Here is a 23317-nt window from a genome sequence, read left to right as displayed (position 1 = left end):
GTCCAGCTTTAGTGGGATATACTCCTCCCCACTCAGCTGCCTTGAATTTTTGAATAATTAAGCTATCTGTGAGGCTTATGCTCCTCTACACAATTTGACTGATAACAACCATCAGTTTCCAAGTTATCAAGAGGATGCAGAAAGAGGAGGAGATACAAACCCACTCATGCTTACTCTGACTGCACAGAGCCTTATTTCCTTTGGGAATTGCACTTCCAAGAACCCAAATTACACAACGATTAGCATAAATGGTGATATTTAAAGATGAAAGGATTTTTTTTTTATTAAAATCAGTCTTTTGCTGAGGGCTGGTTTTGGTCACTGTCAATCTCGTTTCAGTTCTCCAAATGAGGAAACAGCATTTACTGCCCACATGTCAAAAGAGAAATCTCTAAGAAAAATATATCTTGGCTCTTATTTTACATCAAACTGTGCTTGTTGCCCACACTAACCACTGGCAATGTAGGGAGCAAGAATTACCTTCTTACACCTATCCCTGCAAGCAAGATGGGACAATAATACCCATTGTAACTCAGCTTAGAATTTCTCCTCCTACATCTGGAAAATCAAGGAGAAATACTGTGTGTGCCAGTGCTCCACAAATCTGTAAAACCCCAAACTCCAGGTTTATGGGATCAGCACAGATATAGGCATGCTGAGAGCCCAGAACAGTTGGATCAGTGACCCCAGTGCACACTCAAGAGGTGTGTGTATATAACTATATATGTATATATAGACTGACTCAGCCAAATGCAAACATCTTGTGTGTGTGCATACAAACCCCAAAAGTTTAGCTCTACACAGCAGATAAGAACTGAACCACAAAAGAGGCTTAAAAAGGAGATGGGGGGGGGAAATAGGCTTTACTACTCAAAGATCTCTTCCTATCTGGAAACAGGAAAAAAAAGTGACAACTTGGAAATCGAGGGAAAGAAACAGTAAATGAAAATCAGGTGAAAAACAACCATGAACTAAAAGATTTCAGAGTTACTGAGCACAGAAGGGATCTCTCTGACCCATCACCAGAGCAGAGCAAACACAGCTGGGTGAGGTGACCCAGCCACGGGCAGTGGTTTTTAGGCTGGTCACAGAGCTCTGTGAGCACAGCCACTAATCCAGGTCACAAAACCATCTGTTTCTCAGAGTCCCAGACTGGGAATGGGCACATCCTGATGTCTCTGCACTGCCCTCTGCTACAGACATGTCATTATTGTTCCTTGTGCCTGCAGACACTGGTACACATCAAAAGTAATTTTCATACTAACTGCAAAACTAATTAGAACCCCCCCCCAGTTTACTTGGAACCTCTAAACCACTCCGAATTTTTCATCCCTCAGCCCATGGAATGCACAAGCTATGAAAGCAAGAGGAAAATCACCTTGCAATAATCTTCCCACAGGGTAAACAACACCCGAAAGGTTCCAAAGCCAATTGTGAAGCCTGTCCCATGAGGGATTTACAGGAAAACACTGTTTCCACAGTACTAAAAGTGGCAAAAAGCTCTTAGCACCTCACCTCTGTCACAGAAGGAGGGCACAGGAGTGGGTGATGACATCCCCACGCTGGTCCTGCCGCAAGGAAAAGCGAACAGCAGGAAAGCTCATGGCAGAGAGGGAAGCAGATGATCTGGAGCAAAGAGCCCAGTTACCACTGAATTCCCCTCACCTGGTGCTGGCACAGGTGCTCTCCCAGTTACCCCTGCATTCTCCTGATTGGGAATCCTGCAGAACAGCCCCTCGGGGCACACACATGGCACAATACAGGGGAAATTCCCAGAACAACGGCTCCAAGCACTGCCAGGCTCTCATCCCAGCTTCCCACAGATCCCAGTTCCCCTCTCAGGCATTACATGTTCTGGTTCAACCCTCTCAAAGCCCCATTCAAGCTCTTGGCTCCCCCTGCACCCTCAGCTCTGCCTAAATGGAACACAGACAGCTCAGGCTTGTGGCCTGACCAAAACACAGACAGAAGTAGTGCAAGACCCAGTTCTGCCACTCAGCTCCTCTCTGCCCTCCCAAAATAGCTATTCCAGGTAGGAGCCAATTGTTACGTGCTGAATTCCTAATGTTTGGCATGTTGATGATCCAGCAGATGAATAAAGAGGCTGGAGTGTTCCAACAGCACAGTTATTTAGTGGAAATTAATCCCAAACAAAAGCTCTCAGTGGCTTTAAACTGCACAAGTTCATAGTCACCACAAATGGCACAGGAAATCCAACATTCTGTGAAAATCTGAACTAACTTTGGAGTCTACATCCCATCAATGAGGTGTGAAAGGTGAATATTTACTTTTCATGAGATGAAAGTCACTTGCAGCAGTGTTAGTTGCCACCACATACAGCAGCCTCCTTCCTTAGCCTTTGCTGTATTCCCAGATATTTTACACCTGCCAGACATCCACATTTTTCAGTACATCCAATACACACAGATCCAGTTAGGCTGCCCTTTACAAACAAAGCTCTGTCTGTAGGAAGGAATGAAATGCACATAAAATGTGAGCCTAGATAAAGGATCCCACTGTGGCTGAAGCAATGACACAGCTACGTCAGATGTTAATCCTCACTGGGAAAATCTGTAAGCAATTCCTTAATTCTTGACTAAGCAGCCTGTTGAGGCTCCATTCATTGAATTCACAAAAAGATATATATTTTTGAATCATAATCATATGAATACTATTTTGTATTCATTTTGTTTAGAGTACAAGACAACTATTTTTCAGTTTTGAATGGCTTTAAGTTTTTCACATGGGAATTTCCACCTCCAGATTTCTGAAATTCTAACCATAAAGTATTAAAATAAACATTTTCAAGCTCTTTTCACCTGAGAGAAACTTTCCCAGAGTTGTTCTTTACAAGGGGAGTCTATAGTACTCAAAAGCAGCTCTCAAACATAACATGGGCAGAGCCTTTCCCAGGAAAGCTCAGCCAGGAAAAACTGTTTGAAATAAGAATAATTTTAACCTAAAATCTTTGCAGAACAGTTCAGCTTGGGAATAAATTAATATATCTGGCTCGGGGTCTGGAAACATAAATCACTTTCAGTTCCAAAGACAGATTATTATGGAGCTTCAGTTTAAAAACCTGAGTGAGGCAGTTCTGTTTTCCAGCTCTGTGGGATTTTAGGAGGAGCAGGGAGGCTTTTTAACTCATCTCCTCCTTTAAGCTGTTGGACACTTTTAGTGCAGCCAAAGGCACCCTGAGCTACAAGGTGCTTTTATTTCACATCACGAGCTGGATTGGCAGGTTTGAACACTGAGCTACTGGGAAACCTCAAGAGAAAACCACCTGGAAGCAAAAGGAAACAAGTAAAGGACAATTCCTGCCATCAGCAGCATGATTTGGTTTTCAGAAAACTGAACGTGGTCTTTTCAGAACTGAGATACTCAAATCTGTGACCAGAGCCCACAAAGAGCCATTTCTCATGGAGACAGGCTGGGAGAGCTGGGAGTGTTCACCTGGAGAAGAGAAGGATCCAGGGAGACCTGAGAGCCCCTTTCAGGGCCTAAAGGGGCTCCAGGAGAGCTGGAGAGGGACTTGGGACAAGGGGGAATGGCTTCCCACTGCCAGAGGGCAGGGTTAGATGGGATATTGGGAAGGAATTGCTGGCTGTGAGGGTGGAGAGGCCCTGGCACAGGTTGCCCAGAGAAGCTGTGGCTGCCCCTGGATCCCTGGAAGTGTTCCAGGCCAGGTTGGATGGGGCTTGGAGCAACCTGGGCTAGTGGAAGGTGTCCCTGACCATGGCAGGGGGTGGGACTGGATGATCTTGACTTTCCCTTCCAACCCAAACCATTCTGGGATTCTATGACAACCTACTAAAGATCACCAGCTCCAAAGGGAGGTGGCATTTCAGTCATGAAGACAGGGAGGTATATTAATGGTAATTACATGGAATACTCTGGATTGGGTGGGGAAACAAGGAGACTGCAACACAAGGAGATTTTTTCAGTAAAATCTGTTCACTGTGGGAAAGAAGAGAGGTCTTCCTAACCACAGTTCCTCTGTTTAATCCTGCACAAGTGCTGCTACTGAAAGATTCCCCTGTGTTTCCATCCCGAGAACTTGATGGAAGCTATTACAGTAAGCAGCATTAAAAAGTGATGAACCAAAACTGCCATTTTAGCACCCAATTTCACTCACTTATCCACCTGCAATAAATTCATTCACATCTTGGATATTCAGATGATTTCAGAGAAGCTGGAACTACATTCTGTCAGATATTTCTGTTTTATGGAAGAATTAAACACACTGGCATTAAATCATGTTGCAATGTAGCTTATTTTTTGTCAATGCATAATTCCAAATCTAGTATATGAAGTGTTATTTACCCTTATCTTTGCAATCTCGATCCCTAGGAAAGGATTTGCCTTGATTTCTTTACTGCCTTAAGTCCTACACCACATAATCTGCAGTTGGCAGTGCTTCAGCCTGAGAGATACCAACATATTTGACTGGTTATACACTTGCATGGTTTATTTATACGAGAATTTCTAAATAAATTTGAACGGTGGGGATTAAAAGCAGATGAAAAGCCCTTTATTTAAATTAGTCACACATATTTTACCACTTTTACAGGAAATTAGTTTAAGAGATCTACTCTGCAACAAAGGATTTATTTATTTTTACACAAACAGGCCTTTTTTCTCCCTGAAAATCCAAAGAATAAAAGGATACAAGTTCTGTAATTAATGGTGCCATAAGAACACAAGTGACTTGTGTAATGATAATCACCTAAACCCTCTGAATAACAAAAATTCTGTTAAAATAAAAACTGTATGCAACATATGAATCACTGCACATGTGCAGTGTCTCTGTATAACCCAGCTATCCCTTTTTGTGAAGATCTTTAAACTGTGATCATATCTAATATAAATTTACTAAAAAGCTGGCTAATCCATCAAAATAAAGTAATTCTGAGCAGAATTTGCTTTCCTTTTCCTTCTTGCACTACAACATCAATTCTATCATACATTTCCTGCCAGCCCATTGCTTGAAATGGTGTATTCCTAAATTTAAACATTGTACAGCTCAAACAACCCTCTTTCACCTGACTTGATTGAGGAAACTGTTACAAAACTAAGAGATAATGACTAAAGTCCTGCTCAGATGGCCAAGTGAAGGCACTCCTGGCGCTCTGCATCCATCAGTCTCAAGACACCTATAACAATTTGCCCACAAATGAGCTCTAAAAGGTTAATAGAATATTCAAAGGCTGAGAAATTTAAATTAAAGCTTGTGTTTTGCTCAAGTTGCCAATTCCCAGCTCTCCAAGCCCAAAACCAAGAGGCTGGACAAGAAACACGCACTCACAGAACTCTGTCAGCTCGAGATGCTTTTCAGTGCAGTAATTTCAGATTCCTGCTTTTTGGTGTAGTAACTGCTTTTCCTTAAACCTGATTTCCTTCTTTCTACAGTGGTAAAAAATTTTCAGTATGTGAGGACATAATCTGTACAAGCTGAAGGCAACTGTGAGGCTACAAATGTGACATCCTGAACTGAAAGTCAGTCAAATAAGGAAGTGCCCACACATTTACCAAGGGATAAAAATTATTGGCGAAAACCAGTCTGCTTGGTTTTTTCCTCCTTTTTTTTTTCCCCTCCAAAGGTTTGCTACAAGTGCTGAACATCAGATCACTTGGAGCACAGCAATTCCTGCAACTGTAATACACACAAAAACCTGAATGTTGACATGAGGCACTGAATTACTATGAGAGAATCACAGAAGGGCTTGGGTTGGAAGACACATTAAGGATCATCTTGTTCCAAACGCTGTGACATGGGCAGGGACACCTTCCACTAGCCCAGGTTGCTCCAAGGCCTGTCCAACCTGTCCCCTTCCACTAGCCCAGGTTGCTCTAAGGCCTGTCCAACCTGTCCCTGAATGCTTCAACTCTTACCTAGTTCCTTTGTGGCTGGGTTTGTAGAGTCTTGAAATAGAGGGAGAGAGAAAAGGGAAAAAGAGGGAGAGAGAAAAGGGAAAAAGAGGGAGAGAGAAAAGGGAAAAAGAGGGAGAGAGAAAAGGGAAAAAGAGGGAGAGAGAAAAGGGAAAAAGAGGGAGAGAGAAAAGGGAAAAAGAGGGAGAGAGAAAAGGGAAAAAGAGGGGGAGAGAAAAGGGAAAAAGAGGGGGAGGAAAAAGGAAAAAGAGGGGGAGGAAAAGGGAAAAAGAGGGGGAGGAAAAGGGAAAAAGAGGGGGAGAGAAAGGGAAAAAGAGGGGGAGAGAAAGGGAAAAAGAAGGGGAGAGAAAGGGAAAGGAGAGAAAAAGGAAAACGGGAGAGAGAGATAAAAGAGGGAGAGAAAGGAAAAAGAGCAAGAAAAAGGGAAAAAGAGGGGGAGAGAGAAAGGAAAAGGAGAGAAAAAGGAAAATGGGAGAGAGAGAAAGGAAAAAGAGGAAAAAAAATTCTGCTAGGGACAGGAAACTTCATGATTAGAACAGTTACAGATACTGACTGTAACATGGAAGGTCCCTACATTTTACTGACAGTGACATGACCATGTTTTCTGGGTGAACAGAGAGATGTTGTAATAAAATAGCCCCAAACTAAACTCGCATTATTTCACGCTTGCTGGGTAACAGAACGCACCTTTTAACTTTATTTTTTTTAATAGCTTCAAATTCTACATCTTTCTAGCTCTTCCCTCACGTTATTTCACAATGGAGCAGGTGACTGAGGTTTAAATAAATGGAGCAGCTCGTTTAATCACAGCCCCGTGACCTCCCTTTGTTTAACCACAAACACATGTGACCTGTCCTGCTCTCTCGAAAGCAACAAGTCCCGAGGAGGAGTTCAAGGGTGACATCTCAGCCTCAGAAAACTTTAGAGCAACATGAACTTTGAGCCAGACTTTGAGCCAGTGCCTGAGCTGCAAAGAGGTTTAATTCACCGAGTAGTAAATACCATTATTTTGCTGGTTCATCAAAAAATTCTCAATTGCGTCATTGAGGCAATTTCAAAATTACAGGTGGAAGTTGCTTTTGAGTTTCACTGAGAGTTAAACACATTCAGAGCAACCCAATTGGCACAGGTGGGATTTTCTTTCCAGACTGAACTACAGAGCCTCTGTGTTTGCTTCAAAGCTGGATCCAAAAGGCAGGAATGCACACTTTGCTCTGCTGCAGACTTGGAATTACCTCTGATTTACCAAGACTGCCTGAAGTATTCAAGCAACAGCCTGGAACTGTTTTTACCAGAACTGTTTTTAATAGGTTTACGTGATAAATTGAGCAATCCAAAAGAGGAACAAAAGGACTAGTTCAAATGTCAAACACGGAAGCAACCCCACAAAAAGAGAGACATGTCCTTATTCAAAAAGAGATTTATGTCCTCAAAGGTATCTCTCATCTCAATTGCTATTAATCAACTAAAAAGACAGAATCACAGAATGGTTTGTTTGGCTTGGAAGGGACTTTAAGATCATCCAATTCCAACCCCTCTGCCATGGGCAGGGACACCTTCCACTAGACCAAGTTGAACACTTCCAGGGATCCAGGGGCAGCCACAGCTTCTCTGGGCAATCTGTGCCAGGGCCTCACCACCCTCACAGCCAGGAGTTCCTTCCCAGTATCCCATCTAACCCTGCCCTCTGGCAGTGGGAAGCCATTCCCCCTTGTCCTGTCCCTCCATTCCTTGTCCCAAGTGCCTCTCCAGCTCTCTTGGAGCCCCTTCAGGCACTGGAAGGGGCTCTCAGGTCTCCTTGGATCCTTCACTTCTCCAGGTGAGCACCCCCAGTGCTCTCAGCCTGTCTCCACAGCAGAAATGCTATAAGGTATACATCATGTTTCTCAGGAAGGATTTTTCTATTTGAGATACCAGTTTAATTAACATATCCACAAGTGCTGTTTACACAGACCTGATCCTGATGCTCCAAGTCAAAATCCTAAAGCTCACCTACTGGTTGTGTCAAGGATGAGCAGGAGACACTCATTAAAAAAAAACCAAAACCCTTGGACTGCTGAAACGTGAAATGGGATTGCAATTTTAATTCTTAACAGTTAGAACAGTTCACCAAATTTCAACAGTGGTGCTCTGAAGGGAAATACTTCCACCACCAGCGTTTGCTGCTGGAACCGCTGAGTTGTAGGAGCTTGTCCCTTATCAGCTCTTTTCTTACCCAGGGAGACCTGGAATTTCTGAAACCACATTAGGTCAAAGCCAAACCCACAAAAGAACAACTGTGCCATGTGACAAACATGTGAGTCCCTCCCAATAGGTAAGAATATGCTCCAACCCCATCGACAATCACAGGGATTTTGCACAATCTGCCCCTCACACCCCGTGTGTGCTCTCCTGGTGCTCCCAAATCAGGCTTTGTTCCCTGGCTCCACCAGCACCAGCAATCGTGGATGAACAGTTTGAGCCATAGATTCTTATACAGGAATATATTTAAAAAGAAACAAGAGCAAGACTGTTCCTGTGCTCGCCTCAGACCTGCCACTAATGAACAAGACGAAGCCATCCAAGGGCACAATAACCTTTTGTTGTCAACTCCTCCCTTCTCCTTCACAGGAACTCTTTTTTTCCTGTTCTCTCCTCCTAATCTCACTTCCTTCTTCTGTCTACTCTATCCCAACTCCAGATTTCCCTACCCTTTTCATCCCTACATTTAACTTTTTCCTTAATCTTTTTTTTTTTAAACCCTGTAGGGTTTCCCCCCAAGAAAACCAGTGTGATTTTCATAGAATCCCAGAACGCTTTGGGTTGGAAGGGACCTTAAAGCCCATCTCATTCCAACCCCCTGCCATGGGCAGGGACACCTTCCACTAGACCAGGTTGCTCCAAGCCCCATCCAACCTTGAACAATTCCAGGGATGGGGCAGCCACAGCTTCTCTGGACAACCATTTTAGTGTCTTTCACCTTCAGTATCACTGCCCGGGATCCCACTTGCACCCCGTGCTCCCTTCATCCCAGTGCTGACTTTGACAGCACTTACTATCTCTGGAGTTTCTCCTCTCCAGCTCCACTCCAGAATGGCTACAGCTACTTTGCAACCCACTCAAACAGATCACATCACACCAGTGACCTTTTCTCTGGCCAACACTCAAACTGCTACTTCATCTTTACTTTTTTCAACCTTGCAGATAGGACTGAGAGAATTGCTCATGCTCCTTACTTTAATTTCTTCCTCTTTCGCAGATTTTTCTTCCATCTAGTTCTTCTGCTTAGCAACTGGCACAGTGTCAGCTCTTACAGATCCTTGTTGTGCCCCTCTGGGAGCTCTGTACAATGTCTCTCTTTGCTTCCCGTACTGTTTTTCCCTAAAGAATATCACACACACATAAAAATTCACCTGCCATCTGTCTTTAATCCAGCTCTGTCACCTCCAAATTAAATCCCATCCTCTTTCTTTGATATCACCACTGTCCTATCAGTATTCAAGCCTGAATTAAGTCAGAACAGAACTCCTGAGATCCTCCTCATCCCATGAACATTTTCTGACACACTCTCACCCACAACTTGTAACCCAAGTATTCCCTACATCTCTGCCTTCGTTGTCCTTGACAGCATCCAGCCAGGAAAAGTGCTGGACCACATCAAAGGGCAAACACAACTCGCTTTCTAAGCCACATCCATCCTTAGCTACTCTGCTGGAGCTGACACCATCCACTGGAGAGGGATTCTGTGATTCTGGAGCTGTCTAAAGGAGTAAGATAACAGATTCATTTTGCTTAAACAATGCTTGGAAATCACAAACATAAAAGCTGAGGACATGGAAGAAACTTGCCCTCAGAGACATATCCAAGCAAAGTACTGACATCTCCCCCCTGTTCCAGCAAAAGCAGCCTAAATGTCACAAGTTCCCTCTACTGAGAGAAGGTACCAGAGACCCCAAAGAAAAGCAGAACATACATACAAACAAGTGTGATTTAACACATGGAACACTGCAAATCTAAAAATTGTTTCATCTATGTGTGTTAGATCACAGAATCCCAGTCTGATCTGAGTTGGAAGGGATCTTAAAGACCATCTTGTTCCAACCTCCTGCCATGGGCAGGGACACCTTCCACTAGACCAGGTTGCTCCAAGCCCTCTGGATACTTGAACACTTCCAGGCCTTTTGGTCAGGAAGGAGCTGGATAAAACTAAGCTACGAGATGCTTTTGAAAGGATGGGATAGTGAGAACAGATGCAAAAAAGTAAAACCCAGAAAGGCTTTGAGCAACAAAAGCAACACCTCACCTTTATCAAGTAAAGTATCAGTGTTTTATTTGCAAAAGAATAACACACCGGGAGATAAAAAACCCAATAAAACAGTACTGAGGAGTTCAGCCTTAAATCAAAACATCCTTTATACACAGGAAATTGTATAATCAAGTTCCAAGACTGTCCAACACACCAAAAGCAATTTTCTAAGAGTGCTGTAAAGCAACTAAAAACGCTGCTAAAACCAGACTAAAACAAATGAAAGTCACAAACATACCGATAAACTCTTGATTCAAAGCCCTTAATTTTCATCTTGCCTCATGTTTGTTTTAATTCTGCTTCAGAATACAATACAAACCCATACACTAAACACGCAGCCTCAGAAGAAATATGGGACACTGACTAAAGCAGCCAGGCCTAGGGGGGCCTCCACTTTGGTTTAGGGCTGTCAGTCTGTAAAATGTCAAGACACAAATTTATGCTGCCAGGCCTGGGGAAAGCAGAAGCACCCAAGGCTCCTGCACAACACAGAGAAGCTCTGAAATGTTGATTTTTTTAGTCTTGGCAGCACAGCCCAAAGAACCACGAGTGACTGAGGTACAAAAAGACTTCCTATTTTGCCGCTATAACATCTACCTCCTGCACCAAACAGGCACAGGGATAAAACAAAATCCACTGAGAAAAGAGCCTTTTGTAACCGTGTGGCGCCAACATCAACTCCTGGGCTCCAAGCCTTGTCAGGAATCTTGCCCAGCTCTGAGTTCAGAGGGCAGGTAACACTGCCCTGGCACTCACATCTCATTTTGCCGGGTGCTAACACCTCCCTCTCCTTCTAGTTTACACAGCAGCTCTCAGACTGTTTACAAAAGAAAACACATGGGCTTGGATATTTCTTTCAGTCCAATCTAAAAGGCAGTTGAAATGCTTTTTAAAGCTGCCCAATTCCAGCCTGAGCAGACAGATCTTAAAATTAAGACCCAGCGGTCCACTCCGTATTCACAGGTATTTCCTGGTTAAGGACAGTAAAGTATCTGTTATATCAGCACATCTTCACTCAGGGATGGTCCTAGTGAACCAAATGGTTTTTTTAAATACAAAAAGAGGTATTTTACTTAATAGACTTTGCAACTATTAGGTACAAAAACATCCATGTTAAAAACAAACAAACAAAAACTGCCCAGCCTTCCCAAACCTGTGTCTGAGAGCAAAGTTATCTATCCTTCCCTAAAAGACAAAGCTCCACAGGCTCCTCAAGTGGCTTTAGAAATACTAAAGTTGCTATTGTTTCTCTCCACATATCACTACAGATTTTACAAAAGTCTAACTTTAAAATTTACTGTTTCATGACAGACATCAGCCAAGGTGATGAGTGTTCCTAACACACAGTCAGAATTCATACTGGTGAATCACAGAAACACAGGATGGTTTGGGTTAGAAAAAGGGCCTTAAAGATCATTCAGTTTCACCCCCCTGCCATGGGAAGGGACACTTTTCACTAGACCAGGTTTCTCCAAGCTCCATCCAACCCGGCCTCGAAACATTCTGGGATGAAGAAAACTACCTGGAGAGTGACTGCTTTCCAAGGAAACACCACAAGAACTAAATACAGACAACTTGAGAATGTAACCATGGGAAAAAAGCAAGGAAAAAGCAAATACCAGACAGGACAACAGCTGTATGACACAAACTCACAAGCCAAGGAACAGGGGAGTCACCCAGAAGTCCACAGGCTGTGGATTTAACAGACTCACCCAGGACTTTGAAAACTAGACTGAGTAACTCTACAGAAAGATTATTGTAAAGCAGCCCTCTAGAACTGGGAGGGCAGAAAAGGGCTGGATAATTTAAGGTGATTTTAACAGAAGACCCTTGTAATAAAATATCCCTCGTTGTTCCGCCCACAGAAAACAAGAAGCAACCCAGCTGCAAGTTACCCACTTATCTGAAAACCTACACTAGTAATTTTCATCCTCTTGCACCATTTTTGCTGGTTCTACAACACTAATTAAATAAATCCCAGAGGTCACAAGGTAAGGATTAAATTCTCAGTAATTAATCTGCTCAAATTGTAACTCAGGCTGATATTCCTGATGTTACCAACGAATCCTGTGGTGAGCTTAAAGACGTGGAGTGAAAAGATATTTCAGCACATGCCAAGCTACAATCAACATTTTCCTGGCATTGAGATGTTCCAAAAGCTGAGGAACTGTCAGCTGAGGAACCAACTGCTCAGTGTTGTAGCTGTGTGATAGCAGCCTCCCCTGGAGTACAGCACATACAGGAAAAAGGGCAAAATAACAAAGATAAAAGCCTTTGACCTTTGCTCTGAACTGAACCATGAATCAGCAAAAACAGCCAGCAGTTTCTGTACTCTTGAACCTGCACCTCAGCATATTTTAAGTCAGTTGTGCTCATTATACTTCATGCTCCTATGGCCAGAGAGGAGGATTCTCTTGCCTTACTCATGGGCTGCTGTAAGAGCTGGTTTGTCACCACCAGCTCCCTCCCAGACTAAGGCAGACCAATGCAGCAGCTCCCCTTTGGATTCAGAATTATCAACACACCATCAGATGGGAATAATTTGGGAATAACGGCTACACCAAGGCCTTCAAACGCACAGATGAGACTGAATCTCTGGGATGTGGCCTTGCTGTTCTCTCAGATCTGGATGCAGCAGTTGGGGGGGAAGAAAGGGAGAAAGGCAAGAGCATCCATGTACACAGGGAACAGGTGAAAGATAAGTTAAACCACAAGTCACTGAAAGAGCCTTGAAATACCAAAAGATGACCTTAGTCTTGCAAAGGAGTGGACCTGCTAATAAGAAAAGACTTGAGCACTCCCCTTAATCAGCTTTCTGAGGACTAGAAATCATCCCCGTCATCAGTCCCCTCAGGACCAGGAGTTTATTTCTCCCCTGCCTCTGGTGCTAACCTCTGGGAATCTCTCCTTCCAAGCACCAGAAACCGTCTCTGCACAGTGTATGCTGTCATCTGAAACATCTGCTCCTCAAGCTTAATGAGACTGAATCAGCTTCCAAAATGGACAAGGCATAGTGTCAAGAAATTAAACCTTTAAGCTGCTGACGAGCGCAGCCTCTTGCTCCCATTACCAGGAGCAATCCTGCCTCACCTTACAGCTCTGCTCGCTGCTTCCCCTCTCTCTCTACCTCACAGCTACAAGGATGGAAGCAGTTTCCTCATCCCTTGGATGATCCGTATCTTCTCTTCCCAGTAACCACATGGCAAATGCATGGAGTGCCAACAGCAGGGGCTTCAGGGTGGCGACAGGGAGAAAACCACCTCCACTTTCTGCTCAAGGAGCTTTGCCCAGGCTCCCCTAACTCAAAACACGTGTGGACTGAACCCTCTTCTCACTTCTCAAGCTCAGTGTCTGTCTGCTGGGGCAAGGATTTGAAAGACAAATTGTCACTCAAGTGAAATGTACCACACATTTATGGATCTCCCTCCTGTAAAGATGCTGATAAATAAGAAGGAAAAGAACTAAAAGCCCTGGTTTTCATCTCTGAAACACTTCTGCTGTTCCTCTGTGACTCCCAACTGAGTCTCAAAAATATGCAGAGGAGATGAGAGAAACCTGCCTGCCCCTCTCCCAAACCCATGCCAGGACACACCTGGCTACTCTGCAGCTCACTCTACTCCATAACATCTCCCTTGTCCTTGAAGGAATGCAGTTGGAAAGCAAGTCAGCTCTCAGGGACAGGTGGTGAGCAGTGGCACAGCTTGTCAGCACCAGGAAAGCAGGTGCTCACTTGTCCAGTGAGACCCTGGGAGACATGCCCACCAAAGAAAGGGGTAGAGAGCTGGAGGTGTCTGCTCCTCTTTCAGCTCTGTTCCCCAAGGCCCCTCTCCTCCAGCAAAGGACACATGAATACAAGGGGAAGGGTGGGAGAGGAGGTGTATCCCCCACCTCATTTTGAATTTGAGGGGGTGAAGCAAATTCCCCTCTATTGGAAGGGTAAGAATTAAGGACTCTGTGTGTGAGGTGCCTGTTGCATCCCCTCCAACAGAAAGGAGGAGAAATCCCATTTCATAATCCCTGCCAGTGGATAGGTAACGGGAAAGGAAATATAAAGCACAGCATCATCATTTCCCTAGTGGAGAGGACAAGGGTCACAGAGGTGAAGCCACGTATTAGCCCTTTTTTTTCCATCATACCTCACTAAACATGAGGGATCAGAAGTGTGTGTGTGGTGGAGAGGCAGTGCATAAACAACTCATGTGTCTACCCTGCTCCTTCTGAAGGCAGGCTGTGCAGGGAAGGAGAGGGGGAGTGCTGAAAAAAAAATCCACTCACACTCACCCTTTACTTAGGAAAGGGGAAGCTTAAGTAAAAAGGTTCTCAGCCACCTTCTCTCCCACTTTCTTCCATACCTGCCAAGAAACGAGAAGATGCCCAGACCTCCCTTTTCCATGCCTCTGTTTGCCAGGTGTGTGTGCTCCGATCCCCATTTCTCTCTGCATGCCAGGTGTGAATGCCCCAGATCATCTCCCTCAGGTGTGAGCGCACAGGAGAGAGAGAAAGATGCTCGGTTCCCTTTGCTGCTGGACGTGGCAGAAGTGCCCAGAACACCCTGACTGGGGGGTACTCAGTACCTCTCATTTTTCTAGGGGGAGGGAAGGGAGGGTGGTCCAGTGGCCCCTTTCTCCAGTGAATGCTCAGGGATGCTCATGTCACTTCCCTGACCAGTGCAGCCAGGGGGGGTGGGATGCCCCGAGCCGAGTTCCCTTCCCTCCTCATCACATCCTTGAGACTTGGAAGGGGAATTCCCAGTGCCTCCTCTTTCAGGTACGTGCTAGAGATGGGCACGCCGAGTCCCCTCTCCCTGGGGAATATTTTGTCCTGTACCTCTTATACAGGAAGATACAGGCAGCAAGCGCTGCCAGGTCCCCCCGGCCGGCCTGTTTGACAGGGAGCGCTCAGTTCCCCTTTCCCCTACGCGGGTTCGATGGAGGGTCAGGAAGAGCCGCCCGGTGTCCCCACGGCGGGGTCACCCCGTGCCGGCTCTGCGCGCACGGGGGATGCCCAGAATCCCTCGCAGCGAGCGAGGGGCAGCCCGGCCACCCCCCGGGTGTCCCGCCCCGGGATCCCCCGGCCCCCCCGGTGGCGACTCACGGTTCCAATAGACGGGGTAGCTCTCTGCGCTGGCCACATCCACCTCGTAGAGCCCGCTCCGCACGCACACCGGCTCCACGGCCGCCGGCTCCCCGCCGCCGCTGCCCGCCAGGGCGCGGAACGCCAGCTCGATCCGCAGCGAGTCGTACCCGATGAAGGGCTTCCAGGTCTTGCGGTCCTCGCGGTAGAACCAGCGCACCTCCTCGGCGCCCAGCTCCCGCACCACCTCATAGCGGGGCCGGCCGCCGCCCGGCCGCCGCCTCTCGGGCAGCGCGGTGGCCGCCAGCGAGAAGCCGCTGCCGCCGCTGTCGCTGCTGCCCAGCCCCGCGCCCTCGCCCTCGCTGCCCTCGCCGCCCGTGCCCGTCGAGTACCGCAGCGACGCGCCGGACTCGGCCGAGTCGAAATCTCCGCCGGCGGCCTCGTCGCTGAGGCTGCGCTCCCGCGGCGGCGCCGCCGGCTCGGGGTCGCCCTCGGAGGAGGAGGTGGAGAGCGCGGCGCGGAGCGGCGGCTGCGGGCGGCGGGGCGGGCGGGCGCGGGCAGCCGCCGCCGCCTCGTCCTCCTCCTCCTGCTCCGCCGCTGCTGCCGCCGCCGCTTCCTGCTCGGCGCGGCTCGGCCGCTCGTAGCCGCCGTAGCCGCTGGCAGAGCCGAACAGGTCCCAAGCGCCCTGCGGCGAGCCGGGCTCGGGGTAATCCATGCCGCAGCGCGCCCTGCCCGGCGGGGCCGCCGAGCCTAGCCCCGCCCGCCCCCGCGCCCGGCGCTCCGCTCCGCCCGCCCGGCTCGGCTCTCCCCGCCCCGCTCCCCCCCCCCGGCCCCGGCCCGCGGTGCCGCAGCCGCCGCCGGCTCCGAGCGGGCGGGGGCGGCGCCGCATCGTCACGCGCGGCGCGACGCGGGCGGGGCGGGGGGGAGCGGCGGCTGAGGGAGGGAAGGGGGGGCCTCGGGCACGGCGGGGAGAGCGGGAGTGTGGGACGGCGTAAGGCCGCGTGTGTGTGTGAGAGGCGTCCTGACACGGCCTTGTGACCCCATGTCTGCGTGTGACACCGAGCGTGTATGTGTGTGGCGCTCAGACACAGCCAGTGACACCGAGTGTGCGAGACGCGCTCGGAGGGAGCGGGTGAAAGCTCTGCGTGTGTGTGTGAGAGACGTGCTCAGACACGGACGCTGTCAGCATGTGTGTGTGTGGGACACGGACAGAATCACAGAATATGCGGAGTTGGAAGGGACCCACAGGGATCACAGAGCCTGGCTCCGGGCCCTGAGCAGGACCATCCCCAGCAGTCACACCATGTGGCCCAGAGTATCCTCCAAACACTCCTTGAGCTCTGGCAGCCTTGGGGCTGTGACCACTGCCCTGGGGAGCCTGTTCAGTGCCCAACAACCCTCTGGGGGAAGAACCTTAGTTTCTAAGATGCAACCTAAACCTCCCCTGACATCATCAGGCCGTTTCCCAGAGTCCTGTCCCTGGTCCCCACAGAGAGGAGATCAGAACCTGCCCCTCTTCTTCCCCTCACAAGGAAGTTGTAACTTCAGTGAAGTCTCTCCTTAGTCTCCTCGAGGCTGAACAGACCAAGTACCCTGAGCTGTTCATTCCTCTCATGGCTTCTCCTCAAGGCTCTTCACCATCTTCATTTCCCTCCTTTGGACACTCTCTAAGAGCTTAATAACTTTCTTATATTGCTGTAACACTGTGTGTGTGTGACACCCTCAGGCACAGCCTGTGACCCCGTATGTGTGATACACCCTCACACAAGACATAGGTCTTGTGTGAGACCCCAGCTCAACACCCCGACAGCTTGACAGGGAGAGGTGGTCAGGTTTGACCTCTCCTCGTTGGTGTGACACCCCTTTTCCTTCAGCCAGGCATTTCTCGGTTGTGTAGGAGTGTGTGTGAGACAGACAGACCTCGAACACAGCCTGTGGCTCCATGAATGACAGGCACCTTGAACTACAACCTGTGTGGGCAAGACCCCTAAATCCCATCCTGCTGCCTCATGGACATGATGATGGCCACCAACACAGCCTGAGGCCCAGAGTGTGTGAGACACTCTAAAGCACAACCTGTGGCCTCACAGATAGACAAGGCCCCTTGAAACACATCCTGCAGCCCAGTGTGACTGTGATGGGCACCCCTAAAACACAAAACACTCACTCCGTGAGTGTGGCCAACAGCCCCAAGACATGAACTGTGTCCCCATGTGGGTGACAGATGCTCCACATCTTGCACCCTTGTGTGTAAGAGAGCATACATCGTGCAGCCCTGTGGGAGATTGTTGTCTGTGTGTGGGACACCCTCAGCACTCATCCTGCTGCTTTGTGGGGGTGTCACACCCTGTGACTGCCAGAGTTCAACAGGGATCCCTCCTATGTGCACTCCTACCCCTCACACCAAGGAAACCCCACATATTGTAGGGAGGGACAATCACGCACAAGGTGACACTGTGGGTGAAATGTCCTTCCCTAGCTCAACACCTGGACAGGTTAGTGGGGAGAGGTGGTCAGGTTTGACCTCTGCTCGTTGGTGTGACACCCCTTTTCCCTTCAGCCAAGCATTTCTCAGTTGTTTAGGGGGATGAGTGAGACTGGCATACCCCAAATTCACACTGTGCACACTAAAATGGTGTCAACAACCTGAAGTCACCCTTGTACAAGAGAACTGCCACTCCTCCAAGTACTAGCTATGTCCCATAAATCAGAGGAGTTGGGGTTCAACTGTACTTGTTTGTGCGAGAGAGAAAGTAATTTCCACCTCCAATACACACCTCGTAATCAACAGGAGGGGGTGTTGAAATGCACATCTGTGTGATAAAAGACCTGGCACCCCATAGAGGGAAAAAGATTGAGGGAGGGTGCCCAGGGTTTACACCTGTGTGGGGCAACTCCCAGGCCCAACAAACACCTTACAGCCGAGTGAGGGGCAGTGATTGATCACCTCCACAGTGCCAGTTTCCCCCCAGCATCCTTTCTCGTGGTGTGGGAAAGAGACTCGCAGAAAAAACACACCCTGGCTTACTGGGGTGGGGTCACCTGTTTGTGAGACACCCTCCCCTTTTTGCAACATGCCCAGGAGGAAGGAGGTGGTGAGAGGGAAGAGTGATACTCCGATCTCAGTGACACCTGGACGGGCGAGGGAGCTGATACCCGCACCTCCATTACACCGCTGTGTACAACGTCCCTGCTGCATTACTCATACACACATCACAGCCAGTGGGTCTGTGACCACCAGCCATGTACACCCTACAGAATCACAGAATCATTTTGTTTGGAAAAGACCTCCAAGGTCATCGAGCCCAACGTGTGACCGATCCCCACCTTGTCAACCAGACCAGAGCACTGAGTGCCACGTCATTCCTTGAACACCTCCAGGGATGGGGACTCCACCACCTCCTGGGGCAGCCCATTGTGGCTATGACACCCATACCAATGCTCAACAACCCTTTCCATGAAGAAATTCTTCCTGATGTCCAACCTAAACCTTCCCTGGTGCAGCTTGAGGCTGTTTCTTCTTGTCCTGTCACTAGTTGAATGAGATAAGATCCCAACCCCCACCTGGCCCCACCCTCCTGTTGCAGAGAGCGAGAAGTTCCCCCCCTGAGCCTCCTTTTCTCCAGGCTGAGCCCCCCCAGCTCCCTCAGCTGCTCTTCATCAGACCTGTGCTCCAGACCCTTCCCCAGCTCCGTTCCTTTCCCTGGACATGCTCCAGCACCAAAATGGCTTCCCTGTCGTGAGGGGCCCAAAAAAACTAGGATTTGAGATGTGGCCTCACCAGTGCCGAGAACAGGGGGACAATCACTGCCCTGGTCCTGCTGGCCACACTATTGCTGATCCAAGCCAGGATACCATTGGCCTTTCTTGCCCACCTGGGCTCATATTCAGCTGCCTGTCAACCAGCACCCCCAGGACCTTTCCCACTGGACAGCTTTCCAGCCACTCTGCCCCAAGGCTGTAGCACTCCTGGGGGTTGTTGTGACCAACAGCCTGACAGGGGGTTGTGGCTGTGTGATGATTGTACCTCCAACCCCACCTTCACACTCACACACACACACTTTTTCCTAAGGCAAGGGCAGGGGAAGAGGGATGATTGGATGTCACCTCTGCTTGTGAATTACTCAAAGCACCCAACTGCCTGTGCAGGCCTATGGGGGATGGTGGGGTTTTTCCCCCCACCTAAAAGGGTTGTGTGTGTGTGAATATCGGATACATTTGTGTGCCACACCCCTAAATGTCTGTGTGTGTCATTCTCCTTCTGGATTTACAGCAAACCCCCCTCACAGCCCCAGTGTCCATTGTGGGAGGAAAAAACCCAGAGTACAGAGCATGTGTTCCCTGATTCCCCCTTCTCCTACACATTCTGCCTGTCTCCATCCTACAGTCTGCACTGACAAGGGAACTTCTGTGCATTGCACGGGGTTGGATGTCCAAAAATAGGCTTGTGGCCTACCTCCTATGTCTGCTTTCAGCTGGGGAATCCTGTTAATGGAGTGTGTTAAAACCCAGAGAGAGGCCAGATTGAGTTCAGGCTGGAAGGGAAGGTGAAGCTTTTAGAAGTGTTCGCTGCTGCTGGAGTGGTGTTTCCCTGAGTCATTAAAATCCTGCTGAAAGGCTGCACATGGATCCTTGGATGCATCAGAGCACTCTTCAATCCTTAAAGCTCCAAGAACATTGTTAATTCAGCCACAGGAGCTTTCTGCATGTTTGTTCTGTCTTTTCAAATGGAGAAAGAGAGGAGAAAGAGAGGAGATAAACAAGGAACAAACAAGAAGCCAGGGGAGGAGGCTGTGCTGGGGTGTTTGGTCCCATTGCTCTACCAAAAGGGATAGGATCTGTTTGTTTGACTTATCTTTTGCATTTCTAATGAACTGCACAGGGTAATTTCACTCTGAAGCCTTGTCCCAGATTTTTCTCCACAGTGGGGAAGAAAAAGGGAATGTTAGCTATCTTGTAGATTGCTTTGTAGACACAGATTGTAGGATTCTCACTTCTTGTCCCCGTTTCCATCAAAGCCAGTGGGATTTCACCATCTTCTCTCCTTCAACAAGTGTTTCACCCTTGACGTCATGCTACTCAAATTCTCCCTCCTTTTGCTCCTTGTCTGATATCCAGGGAATATTGTCCAAATGAAGAAGGGGCACTTCAAATTTTCCTTACTTATTTTATATATTCTTTCAGATTATGGAATCACAGAATGGTTTGAGCTGGAAGGGACCTTAAAGACCATTTAGTTACCCTTCTGTGAAGGAATTTGTGACCCCAGACCTCTCTCATTTGAGGTCAAAAATGGAGTATTTCCCCCTTTTTTCTGTTAGCAGCTCTGAGCCCACAGATGTGGAGCAGCTTGAAAGTTTCTGGCACGACACAGGACCCAAGTTCCATCACCACAGAGTTACAAGAAATGAAAAATAAGACCAAAAATATAAACTTCATTTACCATCAGAGGACAAGCGTTTCCTTACAGTGGAATAAATGTGGAAGCTCTAAAGCTAAGTTACCTTTATTTTGAAATGTTATTTATGTAACGCTGTGAATTTCCATACAGATCCTTGTGGGTCCCTTCCAACTCAGGATATTCTATTCTATGCCTAAGAGTGGTGGATATTGTGATCCTTCTATCTACCTTCACAGAAGACTTCCATATATATATATATATATATTTTATATATAGATGCATACACACACATATGGAGATATATATATATATCTCCATATTTCCTTTCTGCAGAGTTAATACATTTGGGAACTTCCTGGGAAAGAGTTAAGAGGCACCATGACAAGCTCCCAAGGACCTCCCTTTCTCCAAGAGGAAAAGATACCATGAAAGCAGATATAATAATATATAATGATTCTGTGATTCTAAACTCACGTTACCAAGTTCTCGTGATTACCCTCATCCCATCAGTCTTTGTTTACAAGACAAGCTACTCCCATCAGTGCAATTTTAAGTAATGAAACTACTTAACAGTTTTGAAACTCTCACAGTTTACAAATGATGTGATCATCTTGTATTTTCTTGCAGCACAGTGAGTAGCACAAGTGCAAGTGCTTGCAAGAGTCCATTAGAAACAGCCTTTATTCATTGATGAATCCTTTATTACAAAGCCATTTTAAGATCTTTCCAATAGCTATTTTTAAAGCATTTGTTATGCACTCGTATTGATTTTGTATGTATTTTTTTTGTACTGTACAGCACTGAGTCAACACCGTTCCTGCTATCAGCTGTACTCGTGATTTTATTAAAGAACAAGATGAAGTTTGTTCTTTGACAGGAACCATTTCCCACGAAAACTGCTGATTGCTGTTCCATTACATCCCCACTCTCCATCTCCTTGTTAACTGGTGCAAACCACTTCCTTATAGCCAGGTCAGGAGCGATGTTGGACTCGCCAGACTGAAATTACCTGGACTTCCCTTAGTCACGCTCTTCAAATATTGACACAAAGCTGTTTTTCTCCTTAGAAATGGTCTCCTGGGCTGTTTATAAACTCTCACATTCCCACCTTGTGTGAGAACAGTCGTCTGAAGAACCACCTCTTAAAATCATGACACACCATCCTCTAGACCTACTGCTTTTAAAATGTTAGTTGTGCTTTTGATGTTCTTTTTTAAGTTGCTTGGATAGGAAGCATTTCATCATCATTATATAACATGGAAATGGCACCCTGGAAATGACATTTAACTTTGTCCCAAATACAGGCAGGAAATATTTATCAAACACTTTTTCTTTGGTTTTTTGTTTGGTTTTTTTTTTGTTTTGTTTTGTTTTTGGTTTTGGTTTTGGTTTGTTTTGGGTTGGGTTTTTTGTGGGGTTTTTTTTGTTTTGGTTTGTTTTGGTTTGGTTTGGTTTGGTTTTTGGTTTTTGGTTTTTTTTCAGTTTTACAGGTGCCCAAATATATTTGGAAACACAGAGAGTATTAGTAATTGAACTCTGCTAAAATATTGATATTTTCTGCGCAGGGAACATTAACTCTGTGGCTTTTTCAGAAGAGATATTGTTCAACTGGCTTAAAAATCCCATTTGTGAGTGTTTTCCCTATTGTCAGACATGGGAGGCTTGTCTGGTTTTTGATGTTTTTCTTTTCCTTGAACACCAGCACTATTGGCACGGTTCTTATGGCAAGGTCAAAGTGCCTTTCACTAGATCTAAAATGTTATTCCAAAGCCACAGATCCACATTCCTTCACCCCTGCTGCAAGAAGCAGAAGAATGTCCCCCTCTCTCTAAAAGACAAGAATTAGGAAGCAAGGAGAGGGTCATTTCTGTGATTTCAGATATTGTCTCTCTCAATGCAGCATTGTTAAATTGTACAGACTTCTTCTGCCTTCTTCCCCCCCCCCATTGTTCCAGGGCAAACAAGGGAAGAAAGCAAAGTAATGATCCCTGACAGAAATATTTACCCTTTCAGGCTTTGATCTGGCGAAGTCCTGGTTTGAAGTGTTCACCTTTGTGTGGGTGAGACTCACAGAAAGCCAGGCACAGGCAGGTTGCTGGTGGTGCTGGCAAAAAGAAAGACTGAACTGGAGCCATTCTGCTGGTCTGGGCTCAGCCCCCACATCTCCTCCAGGCTCCTCTTATCTCCCTCTGCATCTCCATGGGTATGGATTTTGTCCTTGCAGGAGTGAATGAAAGTGGGGTAACCTGTTGAATATGACAAAGTCGATGGGATAAGGGAAGAGTTTTTGATGGTGAGTCTAGAAAATGTTATTGTCGGGGAGATATGGGAGACTAATTATTGCTCCCAAAAATCCCAACCCTGCACCCATCCCTCTGGAATCAAGGGGGCAAAGATGTGAAAGATGTAACAGCATCAAATGGAGGGACTGCTCTCAATCTTTTAGCCAAGACCCCTTCAGCATTCTTCTGGGGAGTGTTAAAGAAAAGTTAGCTGCAAGGTAGGCTCAGAGAGTTGGTTAAAATATCTCTCCCATGAATGTGTTTGCTGTTTGAGATGTGTATCCTGCACCAGGGAGAGTGGCAGAATCACAGAATGGTTCAGGTTGGAAGGGACCACAGTGGGTCATCTGGTCCCACCTTCCTGCTCCAGCAGGGCCATCCTGGAGC

The 23317-nt window shown here is 47.1% G+C and overlaps 2 protein-coding genes across 2 annotated transcripts in view; both read right to left on the bottom strand.

Annotated features, from left to right (window-relative positions):
- DDHD1 (DDHD domain containing 1) overlaps window positions 1–15977 on the bottom strand; it is a 67655-nt gene extending 51678 nt beyond the window's left edge. The window contains exon 1 of the mRNA XM_032692052.1: window positions 15269–15977. Within this exon, the coding sequence (XP_032547943.1) occupies window positions 15269–15962 (694 nt within the window). The 5' untranslated portion in view covers window positions 15963–15977. The remainder of the gene's footprint in view (window positions 1–15268) is intronic.
- Window positions 1–23317, bottom strand: part of LOC116788859 (maestro heat-like repeat-containing protein family member 6) — a 946858-nt gene that overhangs the window by 906885 nt on the left and 16656 nt on the right. The gene's annotated exons all lie outside the window — the stretch shown is intronic.

This window comes from Chiroxiphia lanceolata, chromosome 6 (assembly GCF_009829145.1).
Source record: "Chiroxiphia lanceolata isolate bChiLan1 chromosome 6, bChiLan1.pri, whole genome shotgun sequence".
NCBI classification, from domain to species: Eukaryota; Metazoa; Chordata; class Aves; order Passeriformes; family Pipridae; genus Chiroxiphia; species Chiroxiphia lanceolata.
The sequence above is the reverse complement of the archived record's forward strand: the minus strand, read 5'-3'. Positions and strand labels throughout refer to the sequence as shown.